Genomic DNA, 17,225 nt, shown 5'->3' on the forward strand with positions numbered 1-17,225 from the left:
TATAAGGAGGTGCCTTGTGGCTTATTTCATCATCAAATTTTCAAATCTATTGTAGAATAGCAGAACTAAGATCGACTTAGTTTCATCCGCATAGTCAGTGGTCAAATGAAATAAAAATAAAAAATAACTGCTAGGCGCAATGAGTTTAGCGCGGCATTTATGAAAGGGCGCCCAGGCAGTCGGCGCCTAACACTAGTAGAACGAATGGTTGACAAAACAATTGGTATCTTATATTTACACTGATATAGGTTTTCGTAAACTAATAGTTTTTCGAACATGTTCGCAAAATGGTTCCCTAGGCCGGCCCTGTCTAGTTACTATGAATTTTATAAATTCGGCGACTTCGCGCGGCGCTTTTCGTGTGGCGTCTTTTACATTTTTTTATGATTGACGGAACTCGTTTAATGTTTAAATTTGTATATTTATTTTGTATATTTATCTATTTATTTATTTCTTTTCGTTCTAGAACTTTGTAGAATTTTATTTAGGTATATAAATGATTTGTGTAAGCGAAATTATTTAGTTTTTAAATAAATAGTCGTAGTAAAAAGAACGAATTAGTGAAAGTAATCGCAGAAATTATTTAAGTGATATTTATAAGTAAATTATCATAAGTTAAATGTAATGTACATTGTTTAAATAAATTAAGAATAGAAGGAGTGTAAATAAATAAGAAAAATGTTAGTTTAAAGTTCGTGCTTCAACATTTCCATTTTAATAGATTTTAAAATGTTACGTCACGAAATTTAGGACAACTCCCACCCCTTTGTTACACAAATTATAAATATTTGTTTTTATTTATTCATGTCCAAAGTTAAGTAGCAACCCTGGTACTCCTCAGCATCGGAGTAATGCTGATTGTTTGAATTTTCTTATTTCTGCAAAGTAAAGTATTGTAACAAAATTAATTTTCCTTGGATTGTATTCCATTATAATCAATATTTAACAAATTTGAACTGCTTTAGTATAAAAAATAACAATAAAGTTGACAAAAAGTGTTTGCAACGATTTACTCATTGTGGAATCTTCGACAAATGTCACTACGTGAGAAATTTTCTGTTTTCAACGTAAGGAAGAAAAAAAAAATGTGGTTTCGAAAATTTTTTTGTCATTTTCAAGAATACGCTTGGAGTAGTTTAGATTCATTAAATGAAACGAAATCCTTTAGTATAAAATAAGATTAAAATGTTCAATCGTGCACTTACTATAAAAACGACCTTAGTTGATACAAAACAAACAATATCTTCACTACTAAACAATTTTCGTTACCTTGTTTTCATTTAATTTGTTTGATAATTCATTAAATTAACTATTGATGCAAGAAAACATTTTTTTAATTGTTGTTAATATAAATTATACTTGATCCGCGACCGTGGATGTAATGCATTTTTAATGCTTGAAAAATAATAATTTTTTTCAGTTAGGAATATATTATTTAAAGGTCGCTAATTTTTGTATACAACCACTACGTAACCTCTTTTTACGATAAAAAATTGCTCTCTTTAGGGGTTTTTATATACGAAGGCCGTTTTTTTTCAACTATAAATAGTCTATAAATAAAAGACAAGTTCAATAACAATTAAGTACAAAACAGACCTTGAAACTTCTGGAAATTCCGCGGACAAAGCAGTAATGCGGTTTTCTTTAACCATTCTGGCAACACGTTGAACCAGGTCATCTAAAACGACAGATTTGCGTCATTGGCCCCCTTGCACATCATTACGACCATCTTTAAACTTTCGACATCTTTCACGCATAACACTATAACTCATGAAGTTTTCCCCATACACATGACTCATTCTCCGATGGATTTCTGCGGCATGTTTACGTAGCTGTAGCACAACGCCGATTGACACCCGAATGTTAACAATGGTGTAGTGTTAGATTGCCTGCTAGATTTCCTGTTTGTGTGATGTTATTTCAAACTATAGCAGCTGGTTATAAAGATCACAACAGGTATATTCATGCATTTGTTTCTACGACACGATGTGGCGGAAACTGGTCTAAGGCCGGGACTAACTTGTCATACACCACTTAGATCCGATTTTGCTCCAAAGAACGGATCGGTGAGGAAACTGAACGGGTTGAGCATTCATATCTCCTATACGATTTCCGATTTCCAGCTCCAGATCGATTCAATTAAAATTGCGAAAGGTTCTGTGCGCAAAATATCAGCAATTGCGATATAGTCGTGATGGATTTTTGTTTAAAAGATGAAGAAATAAAAAACATTTCATGGAGAACAGAGAAAAATGCAGATTTTGGGCTTGGATAACAAGATCCGTAGAATTCCTTCGCATCATGTCGTTATAGTTTGCGTTTCAGTACTGGATATTTCCTCACTTTTTCAATAAGCTCTTCCGGTTTTATATCCGACATAATTGCGAATTTATTAAAAAAAACACTGCAAAAATTTGAAAATATTGCTACAAATTCCAGCCGACACACGTCCTGTAGACGTTAAACGAATAGTCTGCATCACTATATGATCGTAATCGGATCGGAAGGATGCAAATAGGTGTGACCCGGCCTTTATGCATGGTGACTTCTAGCGATCGAAAAAGCATAGCATCCGTTATACTTTCTATCAGGTTGGGTACTTCATTTTTTCAGTGGACCAATTCCTTTTAAAATTGAAGGGTCCTTTAATCTAAAGGAACTTTTAGTGGGCCCGTTAATCTAAAAGAACCTTTAGTTAAAGTGGCAGTTAGGATGGGATTATGAACCCGCCCGTTACACTTTCTATCGAGCTTGGTACATTATTTTAAGTTTAGAATACTGATGAATTGCAAATATTTTTGATTATGTTTGAATACTCCATATACGAGGATATATTGAAAATTTCTTAGCCTACTATAGAACCAAATAAAATTTCAATATCAAAATATATTATTACTTAACATTTGAGGAGAAATGATAGTCGGACGAAGCCAAATCTGATGAATAAGGGGGGTGTTCTAGTAATTCAAACCCTAAATCACGAATTTTTTGCATGGCAATATGAGATTTGTGTCCTACAAAAACAAAACAACTTTGGATAGCTTTCCGCGTCTTTTCTCTTTAATTTTTTCCCGTAGAATGTTCAGTAATGTCGAATAGTAATCTCCAGTTATTGTTCTATCCTTATCCGCGCTTTTGGTCAGGGATCCATTTTGCAGCAATTTTTCTCATGTATAAGGGACTGGGAAAGTAGAAGGAAGGGAATTTATAAATGACTGATGTACGAAAAAATATATTATCCTTTAGATCATTGGCACCCAAACTTTTTAGTTTCATAGACCACTTTCAAAAAGTTGCTGGATCCGGTTGATCTACATTATTACCAATTTATAAATTTCGAGAAAAAAGTGAAGATTAGATCTATCTATCTCTATTTCTACTTGCAGCCAAGACTTTTGATACCTTCCTTTAAATGTCACTTTCAGCTCCCCATTAATACTAAGCTCGAGTAGCTCCTCTTGAAATATCACATTCTCCACTTTCCTTGGTTCCCTGGTGGTCCACTTTGAGAACTACGGTTTTATGCCTATACGAATTGAGTCGATCTGGAATAGATAAAAAGTTTTATGCATCAGCAAATGTGAAAAAAAAAACTGAAAAATGACAATCAACAACTGTAGATTAAACAAAATGGTTTTCCATTCGTTAAACAAATGATGAATTAGTTCGCAATTTATCCATATCTAAATCCATTTTTGGATATCTTTATCAAAGCTTGGTACTTTCTTTGACCATGAGCAGTGGGGTTAAATTCAGAATAACTTCTATTAGTGCTGATGTCGGTACCTTCATGGCACCTGTAGTTCTAGTAACTGCACTTTGCTCATTAGTCATTTTTTCAGCTACGAGGCTACATCCGCACCTCATGTCTGCTATTTTCTTGCTCACCATGATAGCAGTTATGGCTAAATGTAACTTGTCGAGAGAGAAGATTTCTTGTCTAGGGGAAATATTATTTATAAATATAACTGATAGTTTCGAGGATAGTCTTTGCGTGTCATTCTCAGATAAATTTTTATTAACATGCGTTAAAATGTATTTCTGATTTTTTTTTTGGAATGCGTAGATGTCTACCTGTATTCGATACTTACGTCACAAAAATTTCGTTTATATCCTTAGCGAAAGGAAGCAGTTGTCGCCTTTTTGGATTTGAGTCACCAGAAGGAAGAATCCCCCTCCGGCACGTCCGCCCACGTCCCCGGCGTCCACCTCCTTAATTTATTATAAACAAACGAAATCGCGTAATGTCACGCAGCCTTCTACCTTTCAGTCGCGACTATCTTCACATCGAAACCACACGTTAAGTGCTACTATTTATCATTTATCATTTTTTTCGGTCTTCCTTAAGTGTTAACCCAACGTAATAGTAGTAGTAATGAGATGAGATGTGTTAGTAGTAATTTTTTATTTTCATTAAATTCTTTTTATTTGAGTGAACGTGGTGCGTATGATGACAAAAACTATGCAGCAGAGAAGTGATCCTTCAGTTCTGGCTGTACCTACCGCATCGATAATCATCAGCACCGCTTTGAACGAATTTAGAAAAGCTTTTGTATACTTTAGTTACAAGTAAGTTGATTTTCTTCTGTTTCCATCAAACTTATATTAATATTAACTTCGTGCCGTTCCTTTGGATACGCAGGGTGCTACATGTAAACCTGTATGTGGTGTATAGTGGGCGAATCAACTAAGACTACAATCTAAAATGATTTCTTATCATTTAGGATGTACCAAAAAAATTGAACAAATCTTTAAATTTGGATTTAATTTTGCGAAAGTTCTTGCGATATTGCAGCGCTCTTATTTGAGGTAAACTTTTAAGTTACAAAAGGTTTCACGCGGTTTTTCACATAAAATTTCTCGCATTTTCGATGACTTCTTGAAAGGTTTTTCCGACCTGCAAAACTTATGGCTATTAGCTCGTTGTTATTTGAGATTTCAAACTGCTAGTTACAAAAGGTTTCGATCACTTCTTGCGAAGCTTTTCCGGCCCTCAAAACTTCTTGCTAATGCAGTGTTCTAATTTGAGGCTTAAACTTTAAGTTACAAATGGCTTAACGCGAAATTTTCACATAAAATTTCCGCCACTTTTGATTACTTCTTGCGAGAGTTTTCCAAACTGCAAAACTTATTGCTATTACCTCGTTATTATTTGAAATTGCAATCGGCAAGTTACAAAAGCTTTTACGCCGTTTTTCACATGAATTTTTCGGCACTTTCGATCACTACTAGTTATTGTGTTTTCGCAAGCAATTACTATTATTCATTAGGATGAATTTTATATACCTCAATCGTGGCACAGTGGGTCTTGAATATTGATTGAAACAATAGACGCTGATGATGACAAAGTTGAACACATCGGCATAGAAATGTGAAGGAGATTTCGTCATATAGGAACTATTACTTTATAATAATTAGCTGAAAAATCTGATATTAAGTTAAGTTGAAATTCTTTCTCATGGACCTGACTTTCAGCTCTACCCAATCGTGGATTTTTCAGCCAATTATTAGAAAGTTTAGCGACTCATACTAAATTTAATATCGAAAATATTTGGGATGTTGAATGTTAAAGAAAACGAATAATTTTAGATTGTTTTCTCCTCGTTGAAAACCAATCAAACCAAGGTTTAGTTTGTCATTGAACCAATGTCAAGTACGTTCCGAGATATTATATTAAACTACCATAACTTACAACCCACGCATATAAATCTCAATGCCATTTTTGTGAAGCAGACAGTCCTAATTTGAGTTTATCATCTGTAATGTCAAAATTATTCGATTTATTTTGATATTACCTATAAGGTAGTCGGGTGTGGTAGACCGAACGCCTCTTCCATATTTTGAATTAGCGTGTAAACAAGAGGTGATGACATAATAGATAAAACGCAATATAAACAACCGTGAGACGAATATGTTATAGTCCGGGAAAATTAGATATCTCTTTCATATTTGCTCGTCTGGAAAATACGTATAAATATTCAATAATAACTTTATTTTTATAATTATTCAAGTATTTCTATATATTCGTCTTCAAAGTATTCTCCCTTGAACAAAGTACTATTCTTCCAACGCCGTTTTCACTGTTAATATAATTGCAGAAAGAAAAAAAATCAGTTGCCGTATCGTTTTTGTTTTGCTTTCTGATCCCGAAGTACCATTTCGCATTTCGGGGCTGAATCGGGTGGTCTGTCACGGTAATTTAGTTTCAGGCCAAAAACTCACGCACAACAAGCGACGTAGGAGCGGGCGCATTGTCGTGATGAAGGATGTCGCCGCCTCTCTTGCCGGGAGGGACAGCTTCCATTTCTTGCTTTGAGACTTGAGCTACATATAGAATTGGTAACACCAAGACTTGTCACCAGTGATGACTCGTTCCTTGGTGGCCACAAAACTGGAAAACCTGAAAAACCTGGAAACGTCAAATTAATTAAATGGAAATTAACTGGAATTTCTCTAAAAATCTGGAAAAAACGAAAATTTTCAATTAGAATTATTTAAAATTATTCAATTACTAGAATTTTTTCGTTTCCTTCGAATGAGATTGGAAAGCGTGCCTGCGATTGTCATATCATCTAGCGTACTTTTTATTGTACTATTCAGTACCATCTGTTTTATATTTCGGAAATGTGTGCGTAAAAAATACCAGCTGATCATTGAGCAACTTAACTTTACAAAAGTGAGAAAGAATATTATGCTTATAACTTTTTGGATATTCAAGTTGTTGGCATTGAAATAATTGAAATATCGAATAGTATGATTCAGTCCGTTAAGAATTCAAGAATCCGTCATGAAGAAAAATTAGAAAAAAATGAAAAAAGACAAAGAATTAGATGACTTTGATAGTAAGAATAAATATTTAAAGAAACAGCAATTGAAAAATCTTTTGGATATATAGTTTTTTGCGCTAAAAGTGTTAATTTTTCATATTTATTTAATAAATATAAATAGAATAAAAGTGTTATGGTAATTTCTTATTTACTACACTTTTCCTAAGTAATATTCGATTATTTTTAAACTTAGTCAGAGAATTTTGAAATTAGATCTCTGGAAAACCTGGAAAAGTCAGGGAATTTTATTTTAAAAACTCTGTGATCACCATGTTCTGGAGTGAAAAGCTGCACCACGATTTTGTTACATAATTTCTTCATTTCAAGCATTTGTGAACGATTGTTTTGGGGATTCACAGCTCGTCAGCTAACATTCTACGGTTTTTGAGATTTTCGTCAGAACTTCTCGGCCTTCCCGGAACGTTTTTAAACCCTTGGTTCCTTCAAAAAATTGTCTCCATAAACTTTTTTCAAATATTAAAAAATCTCACAGCCTTTCTTGCCTAGCTTTGCAAAAAAACTTGATATTAAAGCGCTATTCCTCAACTATAGAAAGCTGGCTAACTTAACCTAACATTATTTCATTATTATTCCTCGTATTTTATTCATTTCCTGCATGGTAGTTGCATGTCCATGATAGTTTTTCCTCCAAAGGGAGAACACATTTTGAGCTAATACCTATTATAAACAATTCTATAGTCTGGTGGTTCTTATTGCCAATGGTTCCGGCGATTTCCATCAATTTTGATGCCTACAATTTTTTTTTTGTACGAGCGGAAGCTATAAATGTCGACGACTCTAAACTGTGTTTGCAACCTGCGACGCAATATCCCTTCTTCGAAAAAATTTTCTCAATTTACCCGGACTATGACGTGGGCGTCAAAGACAATCCTAATATAGCAAATAAATGATATTACATTAAGTTTAAAACGTAGTTATTGAAATTATATAAGTAGGTACAAATCTCGAAGCTCTTAAATGTACATTCTAAGCAAGCGTATCCAAATTAATGTTCAGTACCAATAAGAAACTTTCGTTATTTTTTTCAATCATTGAACTTCCCGGCTGGAGACTCTTTCTTAGATCTCGATTGAAAGTATATATAATTAGTACTGAAATGGGGTGAACAAGTTTTTAACCAAGGGTAGTATGAAAAGGTTCTAACCTCAACCTGATGATATCAGCACTCATCAATAGAAATTTCTTATTTTAAACTATTCTGGACCCTTACTGTCCGTTTAACAATCGTATACGTGAGTTGTAGTGAAGATTTTTGAGAAAATTGAGAAAATGTGGAAAGACAATACGCCCAAGCAAATGAAAAAGGAACTAGATACTGTGTGAGGAGATCCCATATAGGATTTTACGATGGGCCCAGTATAGACACAGACTTGGCCCAAGTATGTACAACTCTGGTCCTAGCTTGGAAGCCATTATTGGCCCAGACTTGGTCGGAATCTGGGATGATAACAATGTCCCTCGCTTGGCTTGCAAGCCTGTACCAAACCTGGTTGCCTGTCTAAACCCAAGACTGATCTGCAGCCCTGAGCCAACAAATTTATATTAATGCACTCTACTAATTAATGTACATAAAAATATCAGTTAAATCATTGAACAAATAAAGAAATTATACTATTTTTTATTATTCTATTGTTTTGTACCTTTTCTACATAAAAGAATTTTATTCTTGAAAAATTATTATTAGATATTAGAACAAAACTATATATAGTTCTGCCAAGCCTGACTGACTATAAGATGGCCGAGGTCGGATTACTCAAAATTCTGTCATGCCTGGTTGACTATAGGATGGCTGAGGTCGGGTTCTGGGTAACCAGCTAGGCTTGTGTGAATATGGGATGGCCGAGACAAGGTTACATAGAGCTCAGCCAGGCTTGCCTGACTATAGAATGACCGAAGTCAGGTTACCCAGACTTCATCCAGGCTTGGGCCATTATTGGTTAAGTTGTCAAGGCCGGGTTGGCCCAGGCTCCTACATAGGAATTTTTGGCAACTGAATTGAAACATATCCATATCAGCTTGATTGACTACGAGCGTTCGGGACAGCTAAGAACTACAATCCCCAGTGGTATTATCGAAATATTCCATCAAATGTTGCGGGAAGACCGTCGAAATTAAGATTAAAGATTTAGAAGAGACTACCAGCATAAAAAACGCATTCGTCATAATACTGACAGAAAAATTATGCTTGCATAAGCGCTATCCACCCGTTGAGTGCTGCGGCTGCACACTTTGGACCAAAGGCGCATTCGAATGAACATTTTTCGGGCCTAATTGACGCGATTTAAGTAAAATGAGTCGTTTTTTTTCGCGTGAAGGAATAAATGATGCACTACTAATGAAGGATCCACTACTGATAAATCCGGAGTAAAAAGAAACAGTCAAAACAGCGGATTGCAGAGGGCCAACCAGCTTTGAAAAAGGCAGTTATTTTAAGTTCGACAGGTTTTACCGTGATCAAAAGCGATATTTGGTGATGCAATATTCGAATGTGTACAGAGAATATAAAAATTTGCGAAAACAACTTAAGAATCCAGAAAAGTACACCGGACATTGCTTCAGAAGGACGTGAAACATTTATGAGAGACGCCCCATACAAAGACTATTTACTGGTGAATGTTATCGCATTAATTGGTATTGCCGGGGTTGTCGAAGGGAAGAAATTCATAATTTAGAATAGACGATTTAGAGGAGACTGGTTCTCAGTTAGTGGTTCGTATTAATTACACAAAAACGCATGAGAATCCAGAAAAGTACACCGGAAATTGCTTCGAACGACTTCGTTGACCAACGTTGGAGCTGGTATCAATATTTTAAAACGGCTTGGTGGATGGAGGATCATCAAAGGCTGAGAAATATGTTGAAGAATGCGTCGAGAGCAAAAAGAAAATAGCAAGAATGATACAAGGGGGGAAACGTTTGTACAAGAGTTAAATCAAAACCATACAAGAAGTGCATCCAGTAATTCCTACAATATATGTTTCTGGTAACAGTGGTTGCACTATTACTGTCAACATTCAAAAATTAGAATAAAAGTTTAGTTATTGATGTTAATTGATTTTTTATTTCTAATCATTCTAAACGGGATTGGGATAATTTAACTGTTAATTACAAGGATATCGTAAAGTGCCATTTTTCGGACTCAAATTAGTATTGTAAAATCGATTTTATAGTACAGTATGAAAAAAATATATTTCCCAATTACTTTTGGTATCAATTTTGAAATTGAACACTCCATTGATGACATGTATTATTTTATTTTCTTGGTATGAAACAAAAACCACGTCATTTCAGATAGAACGCTGTTCTCATGAGAAGTATATACATAAACTGTGTGAAATCTACTAATATGGGTATGTTACACTAGAAGAATTCTACTCGGCCCGTTAAATAAATTATGTAGATTTTTCTGCTAATTATAGAAACTCCAGCACTCATGAGATATGGTTAATTATTGAGTAAATGAATTGATAATGTCCATTAACATTAAAAGTGATTATACTGAAATACCAAGCGCCAGGTACCGAACCAGAAGTCAATAAAACTGGTTTGATATAAAGAAAAAAATCAAATAAATGCAACAATTGGAATATACAAAGAAAAAAACATACCGTTCAAATTCTTTAACTTCATAAGGAATTTCTGAAACAAGTAAATTTTTATTCTTCATCGGGCACCAAACATTTGAATTTATTTATTTTTTTAATTGTCTGTGGTTTACGGTAACTTAAAAAATTTTTCAATACAAGGGAAGCTTCGTTATTCTTTAATTTCGAAGCTTCTTCCTATACTATGTGGACTTCTTTCTTGTGTAGAAGAAAAAAATATGATATTCAATGACTTAACTGCAGAAAACTGCAGTTTTGAGTTAAACCGGCATTAGACAGGTCAAAAATAGTTACGAGTTGTGACACGTGGGGTTTAGCAAATCCCAAATTGATTTGATCAGCGATAACTTCCTAATATCAATTTTTAATAAAATTTTAGTGCTTTTCTGCCACCTCTTAGTAGGTAATATTAAAATCTTTGTATAAAAATATTATTTTTTGTTTTATCGTTAGTTCGATATTTGTAATATGCTCGAGGTATAAAACACGGAACACGCTTCACAAACATGTCTAGTTTTTTTTTTCACGTGAACGTGGACATTTAGAGCATCTTCCCTGTTGATTAGACCTTGTCTTTTTGGTAGGTGGCTCCGGATTTTCAACCAAAATATTTCTGATATTGCCGCGTATATCGAGAGCAAACCTGGGGTTAGACAGCCTTTGTCTCTGGTGGTCTTTGATTAATTCCATATATTATGGATTTCAACCGGGTCTGCGATATTTTGTTGGCAGTCGACCTCCTGGGTTTTCTTCGTTGGCATCCTGTTCTAAGTCAAGGTAATCACTACACACGCTGACATTGTCTATTTCGTCGTCTTCTTCGGAATCATCCTCATCAATAAAGTTTTCGTCATTTTCTACATCTTGTCATAGTGTTTGGAGACGTCTCTGCTCTTTTTCGTAATCTCCTATCAATACACTAGCTAATACAAGCGATAATTCACAAATAATAACCGTAGTTGATAAAAATAAAGAACCTATCAGTAATCTGCTCAAAAAAGTTCCGAGTTTAGACAAGTGGGATATGAAAAACCCCATGCAACTTTGAAACGGTTCTATTCGCATTGTGTCTATGCTGGAACTATGCTTTCAACAACCACGTGTAGAGGAATACTTAGTTTGAAAGTACCGAGTCGCTAGCGTCGTTTGGCGTTCAATTTGAATATTTTTTCTGCATTCTTCAAGCGCTGGGTTTTGTCATACCCGACCTATCTAATGCCGGGTTAAACTTAGACCGATATATCCAGTGTATACGCCAGTCAGATAGCAAACGACTTGATCAGCTATGCGGCACTAGGTGCATCACCACCTAGTGTTCGCGATTAAGTAGCCTCCCCAAAACACTTCAGCAGCATTTTCAATGATACCGATACTCAACGTTTTTTCCATGGTCAACAACACCAGACCATACTACTTGAGATATGGCACTCAAACTTCACACGAACATCAAAATAGATCGTACCAGTTTGGGAAAAGAATGTTAGCGATTCGATTCGTTAGAGATAGTGCTACAATGATATTCTGGAGCTTGTATTTTCGAAAGACTTAGCAACTCTGGACAGTTTGATAGCTAGGATCCCATATACGAGGGTTGCTACTCAAGTTTTGAGATAGACAAATGGAAACAAATATTTATAATTGGATATGGTTTTACTATATTTCAAAATATTCTCTATATAAGATCAATACGCTTATTTGCACGTGTTTGACCACGTTGAAACGTTTTTGTTTGAACTGATGTGTGAAAGCTCGCATTGTTTTGGTGGAGTATGAATCGTCTTCTGCGATTGCTTACAAACACTTCTGGCAAACGATTGCTGGTGTGCCATTCAGAATTGACCGTTCTTTGTTCCTCTAATGGAACGGTACCAACAGATCCAGTTTTTCCCAAAAAACCACCATTAGCTTCCAAGTGCTTCGTGTGCAAACAACTTTAGTTCCATTTGGCTCGACTTGAAAGACCCATATCGTCGGTTGCTGTTTAGTTTAGGTTCATATGCATAGATCCCTGTCACGATCTTTTGAAATATCACGATTGAATTTCTTCACCTTTTTGTTTTCACCAATCTGTACGATTTTTTTAGGCGATTGTCAAATTAAGCTGTATTTAACGCAAACAAATCTTTTTGGCACCCAAATTTTCATGCAATATTGATTATATGCGAGTGGAACTAATGTCCAAGTATATCTCAATCTCACGGTATGTCACATGATGATCATACCATATCAGCTTAGGTACAGCATCTATATTTTCTGATACAACATCCGATTTTGAAAGACCTTCATCCTCTAACCAAAAGCGACCACGATTGAATTCGGAAAACCAACGAAACGCGGCGGTTCAAGATGGTGCGTCATCACCAAAAGACGAAGAGAGTTATTCGGATCACTGCTGTTGGGTTAATCCAGCGGTTCTTAACCTATGGATCGCGAAGCATATTTCTTGGGTCGCGCTGAGTCGAACCAAAAAATAATAAGTAATACCAACACCTCCTAGAGGAATTATTCCCTAATACGATGTTAAGGTTTTACCGCTCTTCGCGGATGGCCTTCCGGAAGTGACGTCCAATTCCTGTCCTGAGGCTTTCTCTTCTAGGAATTATGTATCGTTTTGGATGAAATTGTTGCGGTAGTTAATTTTATCAAATCAAGAGCTCTTAACTGTAGAATTGTGTTTCGAATTTGGTGCAGAATACGAACATTTATTATATTATTCTGTTAGATAGCTGCCCCGGGGCAAAGTTGTTCAAAGAGTATTATCATTGCGGACAGAAGTCGAATTTTTTTGAGAGAAAAGAAACACCCATTAGCATCTAAATTCTCCGAGTTGAAGTGAAGTTGCTTAATTGTCAGATATTTTATTTGAAATAAATAATCTATATACGTCTATGCAAGGACGTAATCATACTATTATTGAATTATCTGAAAAAATTACATGTTTTAAAAATAAAGTCAAATTATGGAGAAATTAGATTGAAGTAAAGAAACTTGCTTCATTCCCGACTCTTAATTTACTTGATGATCACTTGATATCACAGATTATGAAATACAGAAAATTATTATTAATCATTTAGAAAAACTAATAGCAGACTTTGATCGATATTTCCCTGCAGACGATGTTTTCAAATAGGATTCGAATGCCATTTAATTTTGATGTAAGTGATTTGTATGAGGAATTTGTTAATATTAATCAATTTCAAGAACAATTAATAGAAATACAAAGTGACCAAGCACTTCTATACAATTTCTACAAAAACACTGAATCTTTATGTGGTTTCTGATTAAAATTAAAAACCGAAAAGCCAATAATTGTTAAAGAAACTCTAAAAGTATTATTGCCCTTTTCAACAACATATATGTGTGAGGCTGGTTTTTCGGCTCTGTGTGTAATCAAAAATAATTACCGGAACAAGTTAAATCCTGAAATAGATATAAGGTGCTCCTTGACAAGCATTCAACCGAGGTTTGAAGATCTTTCAAAATGTATTCAAGTACAAGGTTCTCATTAAAACTGTATGACATGCATTTAAAATTTAAAAGACTCAATATATGTATTGATATTTCTTTTTTTTTTAGGAATAAGTTAAAATGTCAATTATTTTCGAAAAGTTATAAATATATTTTAATTTGGACAATAAAAATTATTAAAAACACTTCATTATTAATTAAATTTTCCTTGGATCGAAAAGTATTTTTGTTTATCTTTATTATTAAAAAGATAAATAAAAAATTTGTAAGTTAAAAAAAATCATCATCGTAGGATTGAAGATTTTTTAGAAATATGATCTAAAATAAAGCAATGAAAAAATTTTCACTTTTTTTTGGGTCACGACATGAACATATTTCTCAAATTTGGGTCGCGGCTTAAAAAGGTTAAGAACCACTGGGTTAATCCACGTCGAAAGTCATAGAAAAGATTTGATTTCAGCTTCAATAAACTACCTGAAGCCTCTTAGTTTTTAAAAGCTCTACCAAGGATAATATTAATACACTCAACAACATTTGTTTTACTGTCAAATGTAACACCAAGTTTTTCGCATGTTTCGGCTCTTGTGAGTGTTTATTATAGAATGATATATAATACAGTTAATCAAGTAAATCACCTCGCAATTTTAAAGATTAGTTTGAAATTTTGACAGAAGCTCAAAAATGATGCAAAAAACAAATCTGATTTGGTGTCAATGTATGCTTCTACCCCAAGGGTGAATGCCACCATGGAAATTTAAAGCTTCAAAATAACACCGGGAATGGATAGAGAATTGAATTTCATGAAGAAAATGTAGAATGAAGTTTTTTATTTAACTCAATAATTTCTGAGTTATTCGCTATTGAAAATTAAAACATTTTTTCACGAAAAACTCGAAAATTACACATTTTCTGGAAAATATTATTTCTATCAAAATTGAAGCTTATAAAGAAATTTTTGAATTAAATTTCTTAAATAATATTCATCAACTTATGAAAGCCAATTTTTTCTTTTTCGTAAATTTATGCAGAGCTTTGAGCTCAAGTAACGGAAAAACGTTTTTTTTTTTCATAAAAAATAGTAATAAACATTTTTAAAGTACTTTTTCAGATCTTTAAAATGAGCTTTTATAAAATCGTCTAGCACGAAAATTAAGCCAGTTTTGATGAAGTTAAGTAACTCGAATTTGAAAAAAAAAATGTCGTTAAATTCGTGCGGCAAAATTAAAATTAATTGTAGCCAATGTAAAATTATCTTTGTTTAAGCCCTAACAACACGTAACAAAAGTTCAAATGGTTTGGAACACGTATATTTTGAAAAAAGTTGCTTAATTTGAATTTTTTTTTTGATTTTTTGAAAAAAACTTTATTTTTTCAAAATATCTCAAAAACTATTGGATCAACGAAAGAATTGTTTTGTAACTAAAATTTTGCTTGTTTTTAAACTCATGTAGCTTGAAAATTAAACGAGATATAAGCGTTTAAAGTATAGATTTCAAAGCTAATGGAGAGTATTTTTTACCCTTTAACATCAAAATTCACTGAAAAAAAAGGGCTCAGAAGGGCTGCAACTCTTATGGTTTAGTTGCTTATGGAATTCTCTACAAAATTATATATGGATGATTGCAAAAATCTTAATGGAAAGCCTGGAAAATGATGGAAAATCATGAAACGTCAAAGTTTTGTTCTTTTAGGAGTATTTGTTTTTCTATACATGCTGTGTCTCCTTTGTATTTATATATCTGGATTCCCACATGTATAAATACATGCAAATATATATATATATATATATATATATATATATATATATATATATATATATATATATATATATATATATATATATTGAGTCAAAGAGGGGTTCTTTCGTGATGAACACCTGCTTAAAATCTCTTTCTTTATATATCTTCATATACATACATATTTTTGGCCCAGTATAGTTTACGGTGTAACCGTCAGTGTGTTTCGGAATACAAGAGAATAAACGTTCTGAGGGGTGGTTTTTGGTGGTTGGTTTATTAAAAATATTGAAGGTCAGATTTCTTATACTTGAAGAAAAACAATTCTCCTGTTACGATCCAAAATAAAAAAAATTTATGTTTTTTACCAAATGTTTTTAATAATCTTTGTATGAGGGGTTGTTTTTAAGGGTAAAATATCAAAAAAATTACAGTCATGAAACAAAACAGTCAACGTTTATTATATTTGAATATAACTGTAGCTCATTACCGCTTTAATTCATTAATTTTCAATTTATTAGAGTAAGGGGTGATTTTCACCCCTTAAAAATAAAAAGCATACTTTGCGACCAAGTCAGGTTTGAAGAGGAGGGTATGATGAATTCAATTCCAAATTTTCAAGAAGATCGATGAAGGTCTTTAAAATTGCGAGGTGTCGGTCGATTTTAAGCTTGAAGGACTAATAATTTTAGATTATCGGCATAAATTAGAACATTAAAGAGTAAGAGGTTTTTCCAACAACTTGAAGGGCATCCCTGTTACGAATATCTATTACTGATATTCTAAATTACATTGACTGGTTCTATTCTGTACCTTTTTTTGTGCGAATTACCTTTTGGTAACCAGTTTTACGATGAAAAGAATGAAAAACAAGCAGATGTAAACAAAAACGAGTTTGCAGTTTCAATTTTTTATGTTTACTTTGTGATGAAAACCGCATATATATGTTAATTTGTTTGTATAAAAAATGTGTTAAAAGTATTACTTCAATGTTAATCGAGTTGCTGTCGAGTTCAAAAGATTTTTGCACGTATTCACATAAATTTTGATTTATTGTATCAGTTTAATGTCTACTCGCTGAAAGTTTAATGTGTCCTTGCTCAAAATGGGAAAATTTCTTAGATGGTGGTCGGTAAGAAATAGCGATTCGGATTATGTAAAAGTGTAAGTTTTTATCCAAATTAAATTGATTTAATTAATCCATCCAAATTAGGTTCAAGGTGAAATATAATAAACAAACTAAAAATAACAAATTTTGAATTTATTTCCATCAAAATACTGAATTGAATTCACGATTGGACGCATTTATGGTGTGAAAATGTTTTTTTATTTTGGGTCACTTAGTGCTAAATATGGTGAATAAAGCGAATGATAAGCGTGATGATTATGATTATGAAAGAAAAAACTCGTTGATCCATTTTTCAGATCTCTTACTTCGCAAACGTTTCAGTAACCCTTTTTGCGAGCTAAGTCGCCAATTTTCCGATAAGAACTCTGAATTTTTGTCTAAAGCCGCAAACCCAACTTGAAACACAATTTTCTTTTTGTTCATCAGTTTGAACGGACAA

General features: G+C 33.5%; 1 protein-coding gene across 4 annotated transcripts in view; it reads left to right on the forward strand.

The window, feature by feature from the left end:
* LOC130440582 (tyrosine-protein phosphatase non-receptor type 11) overlaps positions 1 to 17,225 on the forward strand; it is a 62,312-nt gene that overhangs the window by 17,264 nt on the left and 27,823 nt on the right. Inside the window, exon 1 of one of the 4 annotated variants that reach the window (XM_056773836.1) lies at positions 4,245 to 4,569. The exons of 2 other annotated variants lie outside the window; for them this stretch is intronic. In XM_056773836.1, the coding sequence (XP_056629814.1) occupies positions 4,448 to 4,569 (122 nt within the window). In that variant the 5' untranslated portion in view covers positions 4,245 to 4,447. Of the gene's footprint in view, positions 1 to 4,244; positions 4,570 to 16,645; positions 16,822 to 17,225 lie in introns of those variants that run through there. One more of the 4 variants, XM_056773837.1, reaches the window with a different exon arrangement.

The sequence above is a fragment of the Diorhabda sublineata genome, chromosome 2 (assembly GCF_026230105.1).
Source record: "Diorhabda sublineata isolate icDioSubl1.1 chromosome 2, icDioSubl1.1, whole genome shotgun sequence".
Lineage (NCBI taxonomy): Eukaryota > Metazoa > Arthropoda > Insecta > Coleoptera > Chrysomelidae > Diorhabda > Diorhabda sublineata.